Genomic DNA, 20546 nt, shown 5'->3' with positions numbered 1-20546 from the left:
AAATGCTTGAAGGGGTGAAACAAGTAATGGGATACAAGATGCAAACCAGATCTAAGATCTTAGAGCATGCCAGGTCAGTGTGAACTACAGGGCGTGGGTCCTATTTCAAGGGGCTACTTGTAACTTAGTTCCAGCCTATTTTTGTCATGCAAGACTATGAACTCATTTTGATAAGTTAGCACTTCTTTAAAATCTACAGCAAAGCAGGATTTTCATGTGAATTCTCACAATTTAAGCAATCAATGCCTATATATCTATCTTTTTATCTAACTTGGTGCACCAAGATCGAATGGAAAAACATTCCATACACATACTTGCCATTAGATACTCCCTTATTAATGTTCCCTTTGAAATTGCACATTTCAAGTCAAATGGCCAAGAGAAGCTCCACTTCATCTGCCTCCTCCACTTTTTGCTCAACGCATATATCACGTTTCCTTAAAGGAAGAGTGATTTCATTTTGACTTCTTCATAGTTGAGTCACGTCTTTCCACCCATACCACACATGAACTCAATCCCCTGGAATTTCAGACAGGAACACACTTCTTGTTTCCTGATCCTGCAGCAGGATACCATGATTTTAAATAATAAAACAAACACCATAACCAGGATGGCAGACCTTAACATTTCTAAATGACAAATACTTTGGATTAACATGGTCTCAGACACACTGGGGACTGTTAATCCTTGGGGAAAGTTCTGTGTCTTTAAGCAAATGAGGCAATAATAAAATAGGATAAAATTCAGAAAGTTGTCTTCACCTCTTTATTGAAGTTCTGTCTTAGCAATCAAAATGAGTCCCTCTTCTTTTCAACATTTTATTTTGTTTTTTAGTAGACTTGGCTGTGGGTAACTCTCTTGGCCTTCTTTCTGCTGATGTGGGTACTAATATTTTTCACTCTAAGGTCTGTTATCTATAAAGTCTTGTATATTTTCAAGGGGAAGTGTTCCAAAATGTTCTATGTAGAAAAATAAGATTTTCTTTCTTTACAAAATAGAAACAGTATTCTTTTAATTTGGACCTTCAATGAAAACAGTGGGTTTTGGTTACTGAAGCAAGTTTCCTTTAAGAATGTTTACTGAACTGAAAACTTTTTACTAAGAAATGTGAGCTTTATTTAGTTATCTGTAGTTACTATGAGATCAAAGTAAAAAGAATATAATTCTCAAAGCATCCTATTCAAACCTCAACTTTGTTATCTTAGGAAATTGATGTCAAAACATATTTTCCATATCCTGCAAGGAGAGTCTTTCCCCAACAAATAGGTCAAGATATTCATACATGTAATATAAATAAATTTAAATGTTTTAAGCACAACTAAATAGAAGAATGTTCTAAGAAATATTCCTGATTAATGAGAAAATGAGCCTTGGGGAGACTCATAGTTTCTGAATGAAGGGAGGAAGAGAGATTGATAGAACACAAGGAAGGAGAAATTCAAAATCGGGAAGACAAACAAGCACATATTACAGTGATTCTCAACTAGGGAAGAAGTCTAAATTTGTAGGCCTTTATAGAAGGAAAATAATGATATTTCATTTTTATACAAACAACAACCTGAATAATTGGAAAAACATGGCAGTTTCTTAGACAGGGAGATAATATTCTTAAGTCAATCCTCTCTAAATTAATCTATGTACTTAATGTAACGGATATTTTGGTTATGAGATTTTGGTCAAATTTAGTTAAAATTCAATCAGACAAAAGAAATGTATAGATATAATTAAGAAGGGCTTGATAGAAAGACTAAAGAAAGGGGTCATGCCATATCAAATTTAAAATCTAATAAAGCCATGTTAATTAAAAGTATGGCACTTATGAAAAACAAATAGACCAAAGGGACAGGAAGAGCCAAGATAAAGTGGGTTGGCATCCTGCTTCTGTCCCCTTTCAAGCAGGGGGCTTTGGATACTGACCTAAACTTGGTAAGCCACAGTTGCCTTACGTAAAAAAAAAGTTATAAAAAATTACTTCATAGCATTGTTGTGAGGACAAAATAAGATTATTCAGGTAAAACACGATTTAAAAATTCAATAAATGCCAGCTAATGTTATTGTAGAATAGAAACTCTAGAGATAGACTCAATAACATAAAAACATAGTATGTGTCATAGCTGAACATTTTTGTACTGGTGAGGAAAATATGGGTTATGTGATGAATGGATAGTAATGTGTTTATATAAAAAATAGATTCCTATCTTGCAGCATGAATAAAAATATAGCACACTTGGATTAAAGATTTAATTGTCAGAAATGAAGCCAGAGAAAAGATAGGTAATCATGTATATAATTTTGGAGTATTGAAGGTGCCTCTAAGCAAAATTCCAAAGGCAGAAGCCATAAAGAGAAGACAATATTGTCAATCCTTGGTTCTCATCTTACTTTACCCAGCATTTAACACATTGATCTCCTCTGCTTCCTTGATATACTTCTTCCTTTAGAGTTTAGGACTCAAAACTGTCTTGATTTTCTCCAACCTTATGAGTCACTATTTCTCAGTCTCCTCGATATCCCTCTTCTCTCTGATCTCTTAATGATGTAATGTTTTGGCGCTCCATTCTTGGTCCTCTTTTCTTCTCTACCCACCATCTCACGCATTCCCTTGGATTTAAATACTATCTATATGCTGATTTCTTCTAAATTTATACCTTTAGCAAAGACTCCTTACCAAAAGCCAATTATTATATATCCAACTGCCTACTCAACATCTCCATCTAGATGTTTAGTAGATTTCTCAAAAACAACATGCCTCAAACTGAAATCCTGATCTTCACCCCCGAATGTTATCCACTCATAGCCTTCCCCATCTCAGTTAATGGCAATTCTTTCTCCTGGTTGTTCAGGTAAAGACTTTGGTGCATCTATGATTCCTGTCCTTCCCTTATGCTCCACATGTAATTCATTGTGAAGTCAATTCAAATTTTAGCTTAATACACGATCAAAAACATTCATTATATATATGTATATATAGTCTTGATATCTAGATAGATATATCTTTATATATATGAGAATGACGTATTTTAATAACTAGTAGTAATGTAAGCTGTGTGGTGGGACTATAAGTATAGTTATGCACACATAACGACATTTCAGTCAACAACATATATAGAAGATTATATGTATATGGTCCCATAAGATTAGTACCATATAGCCTAGGTGTGTATTAGGCTATACCATCTAGGTTTGTGTAAGTACACTCTATGGTGTTTGCACAATGACAAAATCGCCTGATGACACATTTCTCAGAATGTATCCTCATTGCTAAGCAATGCATGACTTTAATTTTTCTTTGTGCTTTTCTATATTCTCCAAATATTTACAAATTACCATAATTTTTTAACCACTAAAAACCAACCAATAGGAGAAGTGACATCCCCAAGATGGCAACATAGGTCATTTCTGACTTAACTCCCCCTCACAAGAACAAAAACTAATAGCTATTCATGGATAAGACACCACTGAGACAATCCCAGGACATGGGAAAGAGGCTGAAGCACTCCCCCACACCACACAGATGAAGAGGAACTGCATTAGAAGGATAAGAGGAATGGCTACACTGACTGCATTGCCCCTCTCCTAGGCAGGCACAGCACCACACAGAGAAGATTCCCCTGAGCCTATGGTTCATTCAGTGGGAAAAGAAAGCCCAGGGGAGACATGCAGCGCCCCCCCCCCCACCCCCCCCCCCCGCCCCCTCAGTGTTGTGGGTTGCTTCATAATAGCTCCTACTCCGGTTTTGCCCCATGGGAATTACACGAGAATCTGCAGGCTTCGACCACTGGGAATCTGACTGTGACAGAGAAAGGGGGAGGGGCTTGCAACAACCAGCACTCAGATCTCGGCAGACCCAGTTCACACCTGCAGGGCCAAGTAGTAGTCCCCAGCAGTGGCTGTCCTCACCTGCAGAACCAAATTGATGGTACACTCTGACCATGGAACTTGGTAGCGTGCAGGTCTGCCTGATTTGGGTCATTAAACAAGGAGTTTTGACAGCACTAGTGCCTGATTTGCCCATGCCAGGGGACTAAGTTACAGCCCCACCAATTGTAGAGCATGACTCCTGGACCCATCTGACTAGAAGGGTTGGCAAGAATACCTGGAAGCTGTATAACCTAGCAAAGCTCAAGCAGAGAGGTAAGTGGACAGAGCTAACTGCCCAGAGAGCAAAGCCTGTACCAGGGGTTGGGGGGGGTGGTGGTTCCCCTGCTACACCCAGACAGGGGAACTTCCCTGTCTGAGGGTAGCTTCCAGCCTCTCCCAACTAGAAAGCCTATGTGACTAGAAGGGCTGGTGAGAACACCAGGAAGCTGCATAAACTGAAAATGCTTGAGCCAAGAGGTGGGTGGGCACAGCTGATAGTCTGCAGAGCAAATGCAATGGCCCTGTTCAGCCATGAAAATTGTTTATGGTCTTTACTCAGACCGACTTGCATCCCAAAGAGCCTTACTGGCTTTAGAGCTGCTTCTCCTGCTATGCCCAGGATGGGGAACAATTCTTAGCCTACTCTATGTTGAATACAGCCTTCAGCCTGCCCAACCAGGGAACCTAAGCAGAGCACACAGAAAGCTGTGTAGCCCATCCAATAGCCCCGCTTACAGTGGCACTTGAATAGAGAGCACAGCCTGTGGCTTTCTCTGACAGCAGAGCAAAACCAGAGGCCTCACCTGATCAGGGAATTCATATAACTCTTGTCTGATTTGGGTCCCCAAATAACAAGCCATAGAGGCCCAGGGTCTTGTCCTGCTGCCCTGCCAGGGCAGGGAAGGCGAGTATAGAACCCAGTCGCAACCATCTAGTAAGGCTGACCAGAAACTCTGAAGTCCATCTTACAGCCTCACTTGGGCAGGGAACCAAGCCAGCAGTCCTATCAAATTTCTCAGGCAGACGCACATACTCCTACCCCTGACCGCAGAGCTTGAACAGGTGCCTGACTCCATAATAGATTCTAATAGCAGGCCTCATCTGTCCAAGAACATTACCAGAAGACACCCCCAGAAACCCAAACTGAGCTCACTGGTGAAGAAGTGTCTCTGCCAAAGTAAACCTGTAAAAGTCTAGAAGAGGAGCCAGCTCACTCAAATGCACAGACATCAATGTAAGGAAGTGAAGATCTTGAAAAATCAAGTGCATATGACACCACCAAAGGAAACTACAAAGCTCCAAAAAGTGACCCTGAAGAAATGGAGACATATGAACTGCCAGACAAAAAAAAATCAGAATAATCCTCTTAACTTTAATGAATTATAAAAACAAACAGACAACTAAACAAATTTAGGGAAAAAATGCATGAACAAAATGAGAAGTTCAACAAAGAAATAGAAACCAATGGAAAAAAAATAAGACAGAAATACTAGAGTCAAAAAGTACAATGAATGAAGAATTCAATAGAGAGCTTCCAAAACAGATCCGAATATGCAGAAGCAAGAATCTATGACCTGAAAGAGAGGACATTGGAATTATCCAATCAGAGAGGCAGAAGAAAAAAGAATGAAAAAGAGTGAAGAAAGCCTATGAAACTATGAGACACAATGTAAAGAAATAATATTCACATTATGGGAATAGCGGAAGAAGAGAAAGAGAAAATGATAGAAAATACATTTAAAGTAATAATGGCTGAAAAATTTACAAACTTGGGGAGAGAAATGGACATCCAGACCCGTGAGGACCAAAGGACCCCAAATAGATTGAATGAACATTAAGAGGGCTACATGGAGACACACTACAATTAAATTGTCAAAAGTCAAAAACAGAAATTTAAAAGCAGCAAGAGAAAAAAGAAAATAACAGAACAGGAACCACTGTAAAACTTTATCAACAGAAAATTTTCAGGCCAGGAGAGAATGAAATGATACATATGAAATACTGAAAGAAAAAAACTGTTAACCAAGAATTCTACACCCAGTGAGGCTGTCCATCAGAAATGAAGGAGAGAAAGAATTTCCTGAGCAAATAAAAGCTGAGGGAGTTTACTGCCACGAGACCAAAGGTACAAGAAATGCTAAAGGGACTTTGAGTGTAAGTAAAAGGACACTAATTAGCATCATAAAAACACAAAAAGATAGTATAAATCTCACTGATAACGGTAAATATATAATCAAAGCTAGATTCTGTAATATGGTGATGGTGGTACGTAATTCACTTTCAACTCTAGATTAAAGGTTAAAATGCAAACAGTAAAAACATCCATAACTATAAGAATCTGTTATTAGTTACAAAATATAAAAAATATCTGACATCAATAACCTAAAATGTGAGGGGGAGGAGAAGTAAAAGCTAAACATAGGAATTCTACTGAAGTTGTTACTGGTTTAAAATAGGGAGCTATAATTTTAAGATATTTTATGTACGCCTCATGGTAACCACAGGGAAACATCTGTAGAAATTATATAAAGATCATGATAATGAATTCAAAGTATGCTGATACCAAAAAACATCAAAACACACAAAAAAGACAGCAGGATAAGAAACAATGGATCTACAAAACCCAGGAAACAATTGATGAAGTGGCAATAGTAAGTTCTTACCTGTGAATAATTATGTTAAATGTAAACAAGATTGGCACAGATGTTAGCTCAGGGCCAATCTTCCTCACACACACATACACACATACAAAAAAGCTATCTGCACTTCCATGTTCACTACAGCATTATTTACAAAAGCCAAGACATGGAAGCAAGCTAAGTGCCCACTGATGGATGAATGGATAAAGAAGCTGTGGTATATATACCATGGAATATTTTTCAGCCATAAATAATGACGAAATCCTGCTGCTTGCGACACTGTGGATGGACCTTGAGGGGCATTAGGTTAAGTGACAGGAAATACAAATACTGTATGATCTCACTTGTATGCAGAATCTAAAAAAAAACCAAAAGACTAAACTCATAGAAAAAGAGAGCAGTTTTGTGGTTACCAGAGGTAGGGTGTCAGGGCAGAAGGAATTAGAGGAAAGTGATCAAATGGTACAGATTTCTAGTTTTAAGATCAATAAGTACTCGGGCTGTAACGTACAACATGAGGACTACAGTTACCACTACTGTATGATATATATGAAAGTTGTTAAGAGAGTAAATCCTAAGAGTTCTCATCTCAAGGAAAAATGTTGCTTTCTTTTTTTGCTTTTTCTTTTTATTATGTCTATATGAGATGATGGAATGCTAACTAAACTTACTGCAGTAATCATTTCACAATATATGTAAGCAAAATCATTATGCTATACACCTTAAACTTATATAGTGATGTATTTCAATCATATCTCAATGAAATGAGGGAAAAAGGCACCTTTATTCCAAAAAGTTTTACTTAATTTCAAATCTTTAGTAGAAATATATAATCATAACCTGATTCTTACAGTTATTATAACTTATAGGTTTTTAAAAATTTAAATCAATTTTATAAATTTTATATACAATTTTTTGAATTTAACTTGACTAAATGCCTAAGAAGTTTGACATGATTTCCACATTTTATTTGATAGATGAAAAAGTTATTGAGCCAACTGATGGTGTTTTACCCTGCTTCTTTCTTGTGGTTTATACCCCATAGCAGAGGCTATCACACAGAAGGTAGCCAATAAATATTTTTTGGTTAAATAGTTTTAAATAATTCATAAGATAATTCTTCATGGTCAGAATTGATAGATATAATTTCCATTTTATATTCTGCTCTATATTGAAGAGATTTATCAATAAATGGAACAAAAAAAAAAGCTTCGTAGCTTCCAGATTGGGTTCCACGTTTGATTTGCACTTACTGAGTTCCTCGTTCTCCACTGTCTTTCAGTCTTGAAGCTAACATTTACTGGTACTTTTAAATAAGTTCGGTGTTCTAAAGTGAGAAGTAATTTAATAAAAATGAGCCAGTATGATCTAATAGCATATACTATGCCTGCCTCATTCAAATCCTGAACTAGAAACATTCAACAACATATGAGAAAGTTACTTGAACAATAAAGCCAAAGGATTCTTGACTTTTGACTATTACAGTTATCAGTGGCTCCAATTTTGTGTGTGCGTGTGTGTGTATTCATGTGTGTACTTGTTTTAGTTTTTAGTGCTGGGCACATAACCATTAACTGGTTATATTAGAGTAAGCCCAAAAATAGTCATGAGAATAATACTTCTTGTTCAATATCAAATTGACCAATTTCAAACCAATATTCAAAAAAGAAAAGGTCTTTGTCACATTACATTCAAGGCAAGAGAGTATGTGCATAAAGCATCCTTGTAAATATGCATTTTATACAGAGAAAAAATTGAGAAAGGAAATTAGAAAATGAAAAGCTTAATGTGTCTTCATACAAACAACAGAGCAAAACAACAAGCTTTCCACATTAAAGCCACATGTGCTGAGAGAGATAGGACAAGTACTTGGTTGAAAACAAGATATTAAAAACAAGATTAAAACAATAAGATGAGACATTTGCAGAATGGATGAGAAACGCTCGAAAAGATAGTGAGTTTTGCAATTTCCACCTCTTATGCCAAGGGAAGAATCATATCATATCCTGGCTCCATCCCCACCAATAACATAAAAGCCAAAGTTAAGTCCTAAAGAGAAGAAAGACGAGACTGAGAAGAAAATAATTGTATGAACAGATGTTATTTTTTTCTTGAAGGTGATGATAGCAACAAGGATTCATTTAAAATTAAAAATGGTTGTTTTTTTTAAAAAGGTAAAAATTGGGGCCAGACTGGTGGTGTAGTGGTTAAGTCCACATACTCCTCTTAGGCAGCCTGGGGTTGGTGAGTTCGGATTATGGGTGTGGACCTACACACCACTCATCAAGCCACGCTGTGGCAGCATTCCACATACAAAACAAAGGAAGATGGACACAGATGTCCGCTCAGCAACAATCTTCCTCTAGCAAAAAGAGGAAGATTGGCAACAGATGTTAGCTCAGGGCCAATCTTCCTCGCCAAAAAAAAAGGTAAAAATTTACTAGGATAGGTCTGTCTTCATTATTCAAAAATTATATTGTTATACACAAAGAAAATGAAATAAGAGCTTCAGCCCTGGATTGCTGTTTTGGTGCAATCAGAGGGAAAGACAAAGAGATAGCCATTAATCTAATTTTCAGATTAATATGGTCACACTAATAAAGTCAAAATTGCTAAGAAGAGCAAACAAGATATTTTGATTAACTATGCTTTGAATGGATGAAGAAAATTTCATAAAAGACATATGAACACACACTTTGATTTATCTTCTAGTGTAACAGACTTTGCATATGAGGAAACGGGAATCTAGAAAAATATGAGACTTTCCCAATATCACATTTTGTAGATAATAGAAAGGTCAATGTCTTAGCATAACGTCGTTTGTAAGTCTTAAGTGAAAAAGAAAAATGCACATTGAGAGGACAGTGGAGAATTTCCATAAAATGAAGCAGAAAGCACAACACTTAGCCTAGTGGGGAGGGAAAAGTCATCAGGCAGCTCTCTCTCCATCTTCTTCTCTCTCAGCGGCACAGCCCCTGACTCTACTGCTCTGGACACACTTGCTCCCCAGAGCTCCACCTCTGACTCAGCCTCTGGGTCCCAAGAGAGAGATTCTAATTATCTATCATGTGTTAGGGATGCTCCTGGATCCTATGAGCTGTGACTTGTGGAACGGAGATCACAAGGTATAACCATTATTCCTCACGCCTCCTCCTTGCTCCTGGAACGTCAATCAAACGTAAATTAAAGGAGCTGATATAAGGGGAAACAAGGATAAAAAAAAAAAAAGTGAAACCATGATTACAAAGACAGACAAAAGCTTCTGCTGATGAATTCTGTGTCCTTTCTTCTATACTTTTCTGCCTAATCAGACTTTAAGTAGAAAAAAACTGATTTTCAATTTTTATAACATTTACTTATTTGATGAGCAGGGATGACTTGCAGAGAAGTTCTGGACATGTTTTCTTTCTTGGTGAGCTTCAAGTTTATGATCTAAGCGTAATCTACTATAGAAAGATTAAATACTTTCATTTTTAGCAAATTACAGAAGAATTTCATGTATTATTTCCCAACGTTGATTAATTGAATACCACTTTAAAGCCATCAAGCTCAGAAGCAGCTTTTCTCAACTACCCTTTAAATACCTGTGGATATGTAGAAATAGATAAAAATTATGTTATCTCTGAAAATAAAAACTAATTGGTCACCTATTGCCAAAACCAGAGAGAAGTTTATATTAATTAAAAGACGTTGGACATAAAGAAAACAAAATTATTCAAATGTTTATTCATTTTTCATCACTGATGTAGGCAATTGAACAACTTGAAAAAAATATATAGAAGGGCCTTGGTTCATCTTTTTCTCACTGACTTTTATGGCTCAGGAGCCCTGTGTGTACACATGAGAAGTGGATGGTGGTAATTTCTGCTGGACTTCTTGTCCTCTTTTATCTACTTATTTATTTTTTAATGATAACTTACACATTACCCCACCTTCCTATGAGAATATTTTCCAACAGGATGCCATGCTGTAGAAAGCTAATTGTGTAGCAAAAAAAAAAAAACAAAACTATTTCATGATCAAAAAGCTTTTAGAAATACTGAGTTAAACTAAAACAGTTTTCTTCAGAGCAGTACTGCTCAGAGCCTTTAACATGTGAATCTGACAGCTACATCAGTGTCTGATAAAACAAATATCTGTTGAATAAATTTATGCTGCATTTTCTAAAACCTCTGTAGGAACACCCGGTTTTCAACTTTTTGTTTTCTTTCTTGCTCATTGATTTCTATTTAGCTCTTTAACAGATGATGATGAAATGAACAATATCTAATGCTTGTATTTACAAAACACATTTGTAACACAATGCTTTACTGGCTCTACTCACAGAAAGAGTAATAAGAGTTAGTATCATTGTTACTAGTAGTAGTTTTAATTGTAACTGGTGTAATAATAGTAGGTATTAACCAAATGTACTGTTGCCACAGAAATCATTCTAGAAATTGCATCTCATCTCAATTTGGTGTAATTTGAGGAGGCAGACATCATGGTATGCATTCTACAATACAGACCTGAGAACAGAGAGACTCATGTGGCTAGTGATTAGAATTTTTAAAATTCTCCTCGAGGGGCCGGCCCAGTGGCGCAGCGGTTAAGTGCACACATTCCGCTGCAGGGGCCCGGGGTTCGCTGGTTCAGATCCCAGGTGCAGACACGGCACCGCTTGGCAAACCATGCTGTGGCAGGCATCCCACATATAAAATAGAGGGAGATGGGCACGGATGTGAGCTTAGGGCCAGTCTTCCTCAGCAAAAAGAGGAGGATTGGCAGCAGTTAGCTCATGGCTAATCTTCCTCAAAAAAAAAAAAAGAAAGAAATGAATGCTTTGATGTAAAAATTAGGTAAATAATTTGCTTTTTCTAAAGGAGAACAATAAATATACGAAAAACATTATGAGGAAGGGCACATTAGCTAAGAGTCTATTAAGTTTAAAAGTAAAAGGGCACGTCTTCTTTCTTTAGGAGAAAGCTAAATATTGCCTATTGTGCTTTGTCTGTATGCTACCAATTAACGGGATACTGTATTTGAGGTATTGGATCTCATTTGTTTTATTCTGTTTTTACCCAATTATGAAGACTCAAATCACTTGAGTGGAGAAAAACAGAGACTGTGCAATTGTTTGGTATTCAGTAGGCTAAACAGTTTGTTCACTGGTGCTTTACTCAGGTACTTGGGATTACGCAGGAGGGTGAGTCTCAATTTTTACACAGAAAATTAAGACAAGTATATTGGGCCGTGTACGTTTCTTCCATTATTAAAATGCTGTACATTTTATCACCTCATTTTCTTGCTCTTTCGGTTTTGAGTGGTTATAAATATCCTGCACTTAAATCTATAGTCTCAGAATTATTTCTCTATATTAAATAATATCTGATGATTATGAGTTCTTGACTCCCATACAACCATCTACAGTCCTATAAGTCATATGTTTAAGTAATAAAAAAAATACAATAAAACCTGGGAACCCAAGAAAGATCTGTCTACTACACAGTTACTGTGTGCTTTCCAGACTGGGGGGATGGTCCATTTATAACTCTCCTTTCTTTTCTACCTCTGTGGCCAAGTTTCCACTATTCCACGTCTCCTTGTCTTAATATTAACCTCCAGTTTGGAGCACTGTAAACTATGTCTCAACCCCTAAATGAAAGCAAATGCTATCCACTCCACAGCCACCACCAATTTTACTAGAAGCCACTTCAAAGATAGCATTTTGAAAACTGAGGTACGCCCACTGCTTCCTGAAGCCAAGGTTACCCTGCTCATAACGAAGCGAGACTTTCTCCGACTTCTCTTCTATTTAAGCCCTGGCAGTTTTTTCCAAGACATTTTTTCTCCTCCACTAAAGGTAAACTTGCTCATTTTGTTGTTGTTGCCATCATTAAGGAGAGGACATGAGATGACAAAAGGAAAAGAGGACTGGAGGACACCACCTTACTGGGTGCTGCCTGGGACCAGTACCAACGTGTGTCTGCAGTGACGCTCCAGGACCACATTCGGCTATCTTTAGGAACATAAAAGTTCCAAACATTTAAAGGTTGTCTCAGCCACATTCATTTCCAAAGAGAGTAGCAGCAGTATATTTCTTTCTTATGCTGTCACTGACTCATCAAACTATACGAAAGTTAACAGCAGAAAACACAAAAAACTCTACCCCTCCAACTTTTAGCTTCCTCAGCAGGTCTCTGCTTTTTGACTATTTCTCTCAATCATTCATGTTAACTAGTCCCTCAGGTTTCCAGTCAGGTTGCTTTTTATACAAGCCACTGTTACCCTCTTCTCCACCCACTCACACTTAAGCTACATCTTAAGCTCTGGGGCCACGGAACACTGACCTGGAAAAACACTCTTGCTTTCCCAGGTCCCTAGCTTCCCTCCTGCCTTCTTGCCTCCCACATATACCTACAGCTTGAGCACACAGTCAAAGAACAGAAGACACAGTGACAGATGCTTGTAGACCCACTTCCTACTAACTACCACCGAGCTGCTGAAGAGCAGACTATCCACCCCTCCCCTGACACACAACACACAGACACACACCCTAAATAGCTCAGTTTAAGTTGAAGATGTCTTCCATCAGAAAAGATTTATATTCTTCCTGGCACCTGTAGGTGCTACTAACCCACAACCATTTGAAAATAATTTATCCGCTTGGGTCTTTCCAAGTCTGCAGGCAATGTGAACTTGAACCCTAAACCCACATGAAGGTCAACAAAAGGTTATGATATACAAGCAGAGACTGGATTTCTCCTCTCCCCATACTCAAGGCCCTGAAAATGAATGTGCTTGCCTTCTCCCTTTGTGAGGGGAATATTGGGGGGGTTCACCCTTTGACTGAGGGTGTGGTATTTTGGGGGTTTCAGCCTTATATAGGTGCTCATCCATGCTCCCCATTTTACTGGGGCCCAAGGTTGTTTCCGGTCCCCTGAGTGGCTGCTACAGGATGGGCAAATGCCCCAGGATTTCAGTCCTCACCTCTTTGTAAATAGAGACTTTGCAATTCAACTCATTCAGCAAATGTCAGAAAACTTAGCTTCTCCTCTGAATACATTAGTCTTCTTCAGTTCCTGAGGCACGATCCTCCCCTCTCCCAAGGCCTTTTGCCCAACTAGTTTCATCTGCTTGAACTATTTGTTTCACACACTGGTGTGCACGCACGCACACACACACACACACGTTATTGGAGTTAGTTCCTCCTCATTGCTTACATCTGACTTTAAACATTACTTCTTCAGATGGATAGGCTTTCCTTAACCATTAAAATCACAATGGGGTATCACAATACTCGGCACATGGACATTTTCAAGAGGAAGACAGTTTCCAGAAGCAGAAGTCTAGGTTCCCAGATTTTGCACTATCGCCCTGTAGCCCAAAGAACTGACCTATCATTAATTATATAATAAATATGCTACATGAATAAAATATGAGTCCAAGTGTTACCACATAGACGATATATCCATATAGAGAAATAGAGAGACACACACACACACAAAGAGACCTTTTTAGGAACTTGCTGGTCAGGAACACTTAATAAGTTACAGAGGAGCTGAACACAGAATCCCGAAGTGATGCCTAGTTCTCTATTGTTTTAGAAACTAGAATACCTAGGGAAGGGAAATTGTAAAAATTCCCACGCCCAAAAGTCCACGGGATATCATTTTCTCTTCTAATTCAATACAACGTTCCTTGCCTGCTTCCAGAGGATAAATAAGGATTTGTGCACATATGTTACAAAATCAGAATAAGCCCTTGTGGGGCTTGATCTTCACATTGTTTTTTAACTTCTGCCAAGCAACTGTACACTTTAGGACTGTGACACTAAGCTTTACATATTGATTTTCAACCGCATCAAAAAGCTTTCGTTTAGTCTTATCTTTAGTTGTCAAAATCTTGGGTTTTAAGAACATCAAATGAATCTAATTTTAGCCACATTTAAGAAACTAACATTAGTTTGAAAATAATACCCTTCAAATGCTATTTATATTTATTCTTTTAAATACATTCAAAATCACTGAGTTATCACTAGGACTGAATAAGAAATTCTTCATCCCCTGACTTTCTAAATCTCTTTGTTTTGATCATCTAACAGAATATACTTGATAAAAACCAGGGGTTCTTTCAAAAGTATGCTTGCCAACATCAGGAAAACATCTTAAACAAAGTATTCTATGTTTCAGCACCATATCTTCTCATCACGGAGCACCAAATTATCAAGAGGAGCATGAGTTACATGATTGCAACAGTGCACTCTACTATCCTTGTGCTTTGTGCTCCTCAAAATGCCATCATATTTCAGTCTATTAAATTTTATGGCTGAGAGCATATGGGAGTTGAAAAAAGCAGACATAGCTCTAAGAGGATTAATACTTTAAAAAGAGCGAATTCAGGGATTTTATCAAATCAAATTAACACTAATAAGAGATATCGTTGCCCTAGAAAATATGTGCAATTTACAAATATTTCCTGAGTGCTTGCCACGTGGCAGGCACTGTTTAAACAGTGTAGTCATAGCAATTTATAAATATTATCTCATTAAAGCTCTTAACGTGTTTATATTACAAATAAGGATATAGACCTTTACACACAGACACAAGTAATACCAAATACCTGAAGTGCCGTAAGGATATTTGCTAGGGCTTGTCCATATGTGTCATGACAGTGAACAGCGAGAGCGCTTGGTGGGATTTCTTTCATGACACTTTCCAACATTCTTCTCATGCTTCCTGGAGTTCCCACTCCAATTGTGTCTCCCAGCGAGATCTCATAACAGCCCATGCCATACAATCTCTTAGACACCTATTGGGAAAGGTGAAAAGCTAGTAAAACAATGGAAATGAACAGACTCAAACCCTGGGTCTCCTTAGCAAACATCACCTAGACGTACAAGTCACAACCAAGATCAGTTACGTACCCATGGGAAACATACTTCAGCTTTCTGGTCCTTTTCCTTGCTCACTAAATTCTAAGCATTGCATAAAATTTGGAATGACATCACTGCAATTATCTTTTTCTAATATTCAAGTTTGTCTTAGAGTCACAACTATTTATCTACATGTTCAATTATGAAACCATAAGCTACCATTCCAATTATAGGGGGCTTGCTTCCTCAACCCTTTAATCAAACAGAAGCATTGCAAATTTACTTTGAAGGTAGTCTTTCTCAAGGCATTAGATTAGGGGTCGAGAAAGATCAATAGCAATTTCAGCTCTGTTACTGACTAGCTTTGTAATTGGTAGCATCACAATATTTCTGGCTTAATTTTTCTGGCTCATAAATGGATGCACTTGTGCAAGGTAAATTACAAGTTCCCTTCAAGCTGAATAACTAACGTTACATTCAAAGAGCAATGTGACTTTGCATGAGGGCTGCATGGTATGTTGACAAAGACATGGGTTCTGCAAACAGACGGGTTTGGATTTAAATAGCTGCCACACATGTTAGACATGTGATACTCGGCAGAAGAGTAACCTTTATAAGCCTCAGTCCCTACTCTGTAAAATACAAATGCCAAAACACCCTTACTTAGCATATTTTCTAAGCCTTATTAATTTTTAAAAATTACAATAATAATGTTGATGTTAATAATGACATGTTTGGTTGTAAAAATGAAATAAGAATATATGGAGATCACTTTGTACAAATTCTGGCAGGTGATCACTCATTAATTCATTTATTATGTATTTCTTCAGTGCCTCTTTTATGCCAGGCACCATGCTAAGTGCTCGAATATAATGGGGATACAAATATTGAGATGGTTCATGCTGTTATGCAGCTGGGGGTCAAGTAAGGACAGACTTTAATCAATTCCACTCAGGAATGTGTAAATACAGCTAACATAAGAATTTTTAAACAAAGAAACAGGATTTTAAGAGCATGTGGCGAAGGAACTTGGCCTAGGTCTGTCAAGCAGGAGGGCCTGAGACGTAGTAAGCATTTACTTGTTGAAGTGGGTGAGAACAAGTGTATGAGAAGAATGTTCCAGGTGGAATATCAAATGCAAAGGCTGATATGTTCCAGGCAGCTGAAATATAAAATGCACAGGGCATTCCAGGTAGGAAAAATGTAAAATGCAAAGAACAGGGGTCATAAGAAAGCAAAAACCAGGGGAGAATGGGGCTACAAGAAGCTGGCGAAGCAGGTGTGGGACAGACCCTGCAGAGTCTTATAAACCAACCAAGTTTGGGATTTTGGTTAAGGACTCTGCCATAAGTGCAATAGAAAGTCATGAGAGAATTTGGAGAGGTCGTGATATAATCAGATTTATGTTTCAGAAAGGCAATAACAATATTTAAGACAGGTTTAAGGGTACTCAGAAGGGCTACCTAGTCCAGGCAGAAGATGATTATTGGACAGAAACTGGGGTTACAAAAGCATAATGCTCATTCTCCTCAACTACCTATTAAATGCCGGAATTTCTTAATGGCCAGGTAAAGGAGAATGAGGCTTCAAAGGAGAAACCTAACTGGAGGAAAATTGTAAGTGTGGTGTCACGGGAATACAAGGGACACAGGGATGTCAGGAAGGAGGGAAGGATCATGAGTCCCAAATTCTTCTGAGAAGTCAAGACAAGGACTGAATACGATCTTGCATTTCTGACCCAAGCACTAATTAGTGATCTTATAAAGAAGGATCTCAGTGGAGTGAAGGGTCTAGAAGTCGTCTTGAAGTATGATGAAGAGTTAGTGACACGTGACTAAATGGCCACCACCACTGTAGACAGCCCTGTGAAGAAGTTTAGATGTAGGAAGGTGGAGGCAGATAGTCAATAACTGGATGGGGATGCTGAATTAATAAAGGAAGTTTTCAGATGGAAGAGGTTTGAACATGTTCAAGAGTCAATGGGAAGGATTCTATGCAGGTGAATAAATGGGAGTAAATGAGGGGAAGGACCAGAGGCTTGAATAGGGTGAACGCAGTTTGCAGTAGTCACTTCAGAGAGATGGAGAGTGAGTTGGCCACATAATGTATTAGAATAGCACAGAAGACCCATTTAAGGTTGCTGGTCCTGAATTCCTAATGCTTCCGATCTTTCACATGATTCTCTTTAGCAACTCCTCAGGCATTCTGGTGCAAATAATGAAGAACCCGAGGGTGTGTGTTGTCCATCCAGAGATGGCAGGAGGCAAAAGGCAGAAAATCAAAGGGTTTGGTGTGCAGACAGAATTGCATCCAGGTTTTGTGAAGCCTGAAGTTACACCATTTTGGAAGTGTTCTTTAGAAAAGAATGTGTCATTGTGAATACAAATTAATAACAGAGTTTTGGAAAGGTTCTATGCAAGTGAAGGACTAAAAAATTTAAGCTTCATTATTTTATAGTACACTTGCCTCTGTGTGTAAAGGTCTTGCTTAAATAACAGACCATGGGATATCTCTGAAAAATCTGCAATATATTTCAAAAGTTCAAATGAATGTACAAAATAGGAATGGCTTCAGCCAAACTGAAAGTTTATCCTGTCTAAATTTTGATTTTCTAACAACGTCACCGTCACTGCTTCAGGACCATATTACTAAATTTATGAAAATTAACAACCTTAACAACACTTAAACATTAATATACTTCATCTACAAATGAGTTACTGAGATAGTCTAATAGAACCTCCAAGACCGAGCATTTTGTATTCATTGCTTTCAATTAATAAACAGGAACAGGAAGTAAAAAATGAACTTCAATAAGCAAATTCTTAACAACTATAATCTACTGTGCACCCAAATGATCAGACGCAAGTGTTATTTAACTTTGAACAGTTATTGCCAATATACAGGTCTTCAGTGTTAACATGAAACTATTAGTTAAGTGAGCAAACATGTCTGCCATTCCACAGTTCTCCTTGTTGTTTGTTGTGCAGGTGCAATAAATAGCAAGTAAAATAGCCCACTTTTTAAAATAATATATGGCATTTTACCATGAACCAAAAAACCGGAGATCTATCTTACTTCTGTCACTTTCTGCGTCGTGATGCCTCCTTCATATGGACAGCCCAGGGCGCAAGACACATACCTAAATTTAAAATACAGAGCCATATAAATTTGCTATGGTGGATAAGCCATTTCCTAATTTCCATTTTATACAAATGAAGAAATAGCCAAAAATGTATAAGAAATTTACACTATTCTTTCATTATTGTCTTATTCTCAGACCAACCAAAAGCAATTTTGTATTTTCAATTTAGCTTGCAATTTTTACCTTTCTAAAAATTAAAATTTGATATATGTCATTTGATGGCAGATGGTGATAAGATAACAGGTGTTTATTTCATGGGGTTGTTTATACTATAGCAACATATGAACATTCAACACAAAATACCAGTGAAATATATCGTATTATTTAAACAAGTACATACACTCAACTGTTAAATATCCAGGTCTTTGGAATTATATAGAGAGAGCATGTAGATGACTAACTGAATTTCTCTCTTCACTCCCATCTGGATGTTTTGGCCTCATTTAGATACAGTCATTAATCATCCCCAAACTCCTAGAACTGGCCACAACCTCAAAGTTCATCTTGTTTATCTCCCGGGGGTGTACTGAATCATCCCAAACAGAAGAGTGTCTAGTCTGTGTTTAGGCTCCAAATAAAGATATTCCATAAACTTCTTCAACAATTTACTCTAATCTACAAAGTCAAGCCTTTCCGGCAAGGACAATTTCCATCTTAAAGTATTAAGCTTTAGGAAAAGCCTGTTTTAGCTATTTTCAGCTCAACACCAATCCCATTTTATTAAACTTTTCTCAGAGGTTGTATAATACTTCTATTAAAACAATGCATCATGTGTCTGATTGTCAGGAATGAAGTAATTCACATGAGGGAGAAACGGGTGGTGGGAAATGAGGCTGGAGATCCAATATTTTGGGCCAGAATATGAAAGGCTTTACATAACAAGGCCTTTGAATGCCACACCAAGGAGTCTGAAACTTTGAGACTGCCCAAAATTATTTTGAGGCACACAAAATTATTAGGTAAGGTAATGACAAGATCAGATTTGTTTTCCAGAAATGTAACTCTTTGGGAACTCTGGAAGTGATTGCCAGAGGACAATGGAGGCAAAAACGTGAGAGAAGACAATACCATTATTTCCTTGTTTCTAAGATGCTGTCATTTAGAAGATACACTATGAATTTCATAAAAGGTTTTGAAGTAAAGAAATAAAATATACATTCAATGATTCAATACATATCCATTGATTCTAAAGATGTAACCTAATTTCAAAAGTCTTAAAATGTGAATAAAAGTTGTGCTTTGGAATTAAAATAAATAAGCAGTTCCATAAGCCAGGCAAGCAATTATGAGGACAGGGAAGAAGAAAAGAGGACAAATTCAAGTAAAAATTGGACGTTATGCTGGACAGGAAACATCTCTCTGCTCTTTCAATTACTATAATCTAAGCTTACTCTTTGGATAATCTGTATAAATTTAATCAGATACGTGCAAAGAAAATGTTCTTATGTGAAGGTAACACTGAGAAGGTGGCCAAGGACGAAAAAGGATAAATATTTTCAATTCAGATACAATGATTATAGATTACGTGCTGAAAATATAAGTACACTTATTCTAAACCCAAAATATCTTGACGTGATTAAATAGAAAATCCAAGCCATCCATTTACATGCCACCCCTCTAAATGTGAAAAATCAAACAAGCTAAAATCAACAAATGCAAACCAACAGAAAACAAACAAACCTCTCTTGTATTCTCAACTTACTACCCGGCTACAACTACCCCGTTATGTCATAACCCTAACTCTTTCTGTGTGCATTATCCCAGTTTTCCCTCTGAATCCTCCCAGGCCTATGGTTTGCCTGGTCTGCACACTCCATTGCATTTCATCCTCATATGCTCTTCTCCATCCTTGTGAGTTGTCACTTCTTTAACCTTTTCACATATGTGGCTACTTTCTCCAAAGCAAATGTGATGGTCCTCAACTGGGTCCATTAAGTGTACTTTAACACTCTAAAGCAGAGGTTGGCAAACTAAGGCCCACAGGCCACATCCTGCTCCTCACTCTTTTGCAAACAAATTTTATTGGAACAGAGCCATGCCCATCTGTCTA

At 37.6% G+C, this 20546-nt stretch overlaps 1 protein-coding gene across 9 annotated transcripts in view; it reads right to left on the bottom strand.

Moving 5' to 3' along the window:
* Positions 1 to 20546, bottom strand: part of HMGCLL1 (3-hydroxy-3-methylglutaryl-CoA lyase like 1) — a 173774-nt gene that overhangs the window by 84793 nt on the left and 68435 nt on the right. For 8 of the 9 annotated variants that reach the window (XM_070514693.1, XM_070514691.1, XM_014851757.3 and 5 more), the window contains 2 exons: positions 18430 to 18493; positions 15102 to 15290 (listed from right to left, as the gene is read on the bottom strand). In XM_070514693.1, coding sequence (XP_070370794.1) covers positions 15102 to 15290; positions 18430 to 18493 — 253 coding nt within the window. The remainder of the gene's footprint in view (positions 1 to 15101; positions 15291 to 18429; positions 18494 to 20546) is intronic. The other variant, XM_070514697.1, reaches the window with a different exon arrangement.

Source organism: Equus asinus, chromosome 8, assembly GCF_041296235.1.
Source record: "Equus asinus isolate D_3611 breed Donkey chromosome 8, EquAss-T2T_v2, whole genome shotgun sequence".
NCBI classification, from domain to species: domain Eukaryota; kingdom Metazoa; phylum Chordata; class Mammalia; order Perissodactyla; family Equidae; genus Equus; species Equus asinus.
The sequence above is the reverse complement of the archived record's forward strand: the minus strand, read 5'-3'. Positions and strand labels throughout refer to the sequence as shown.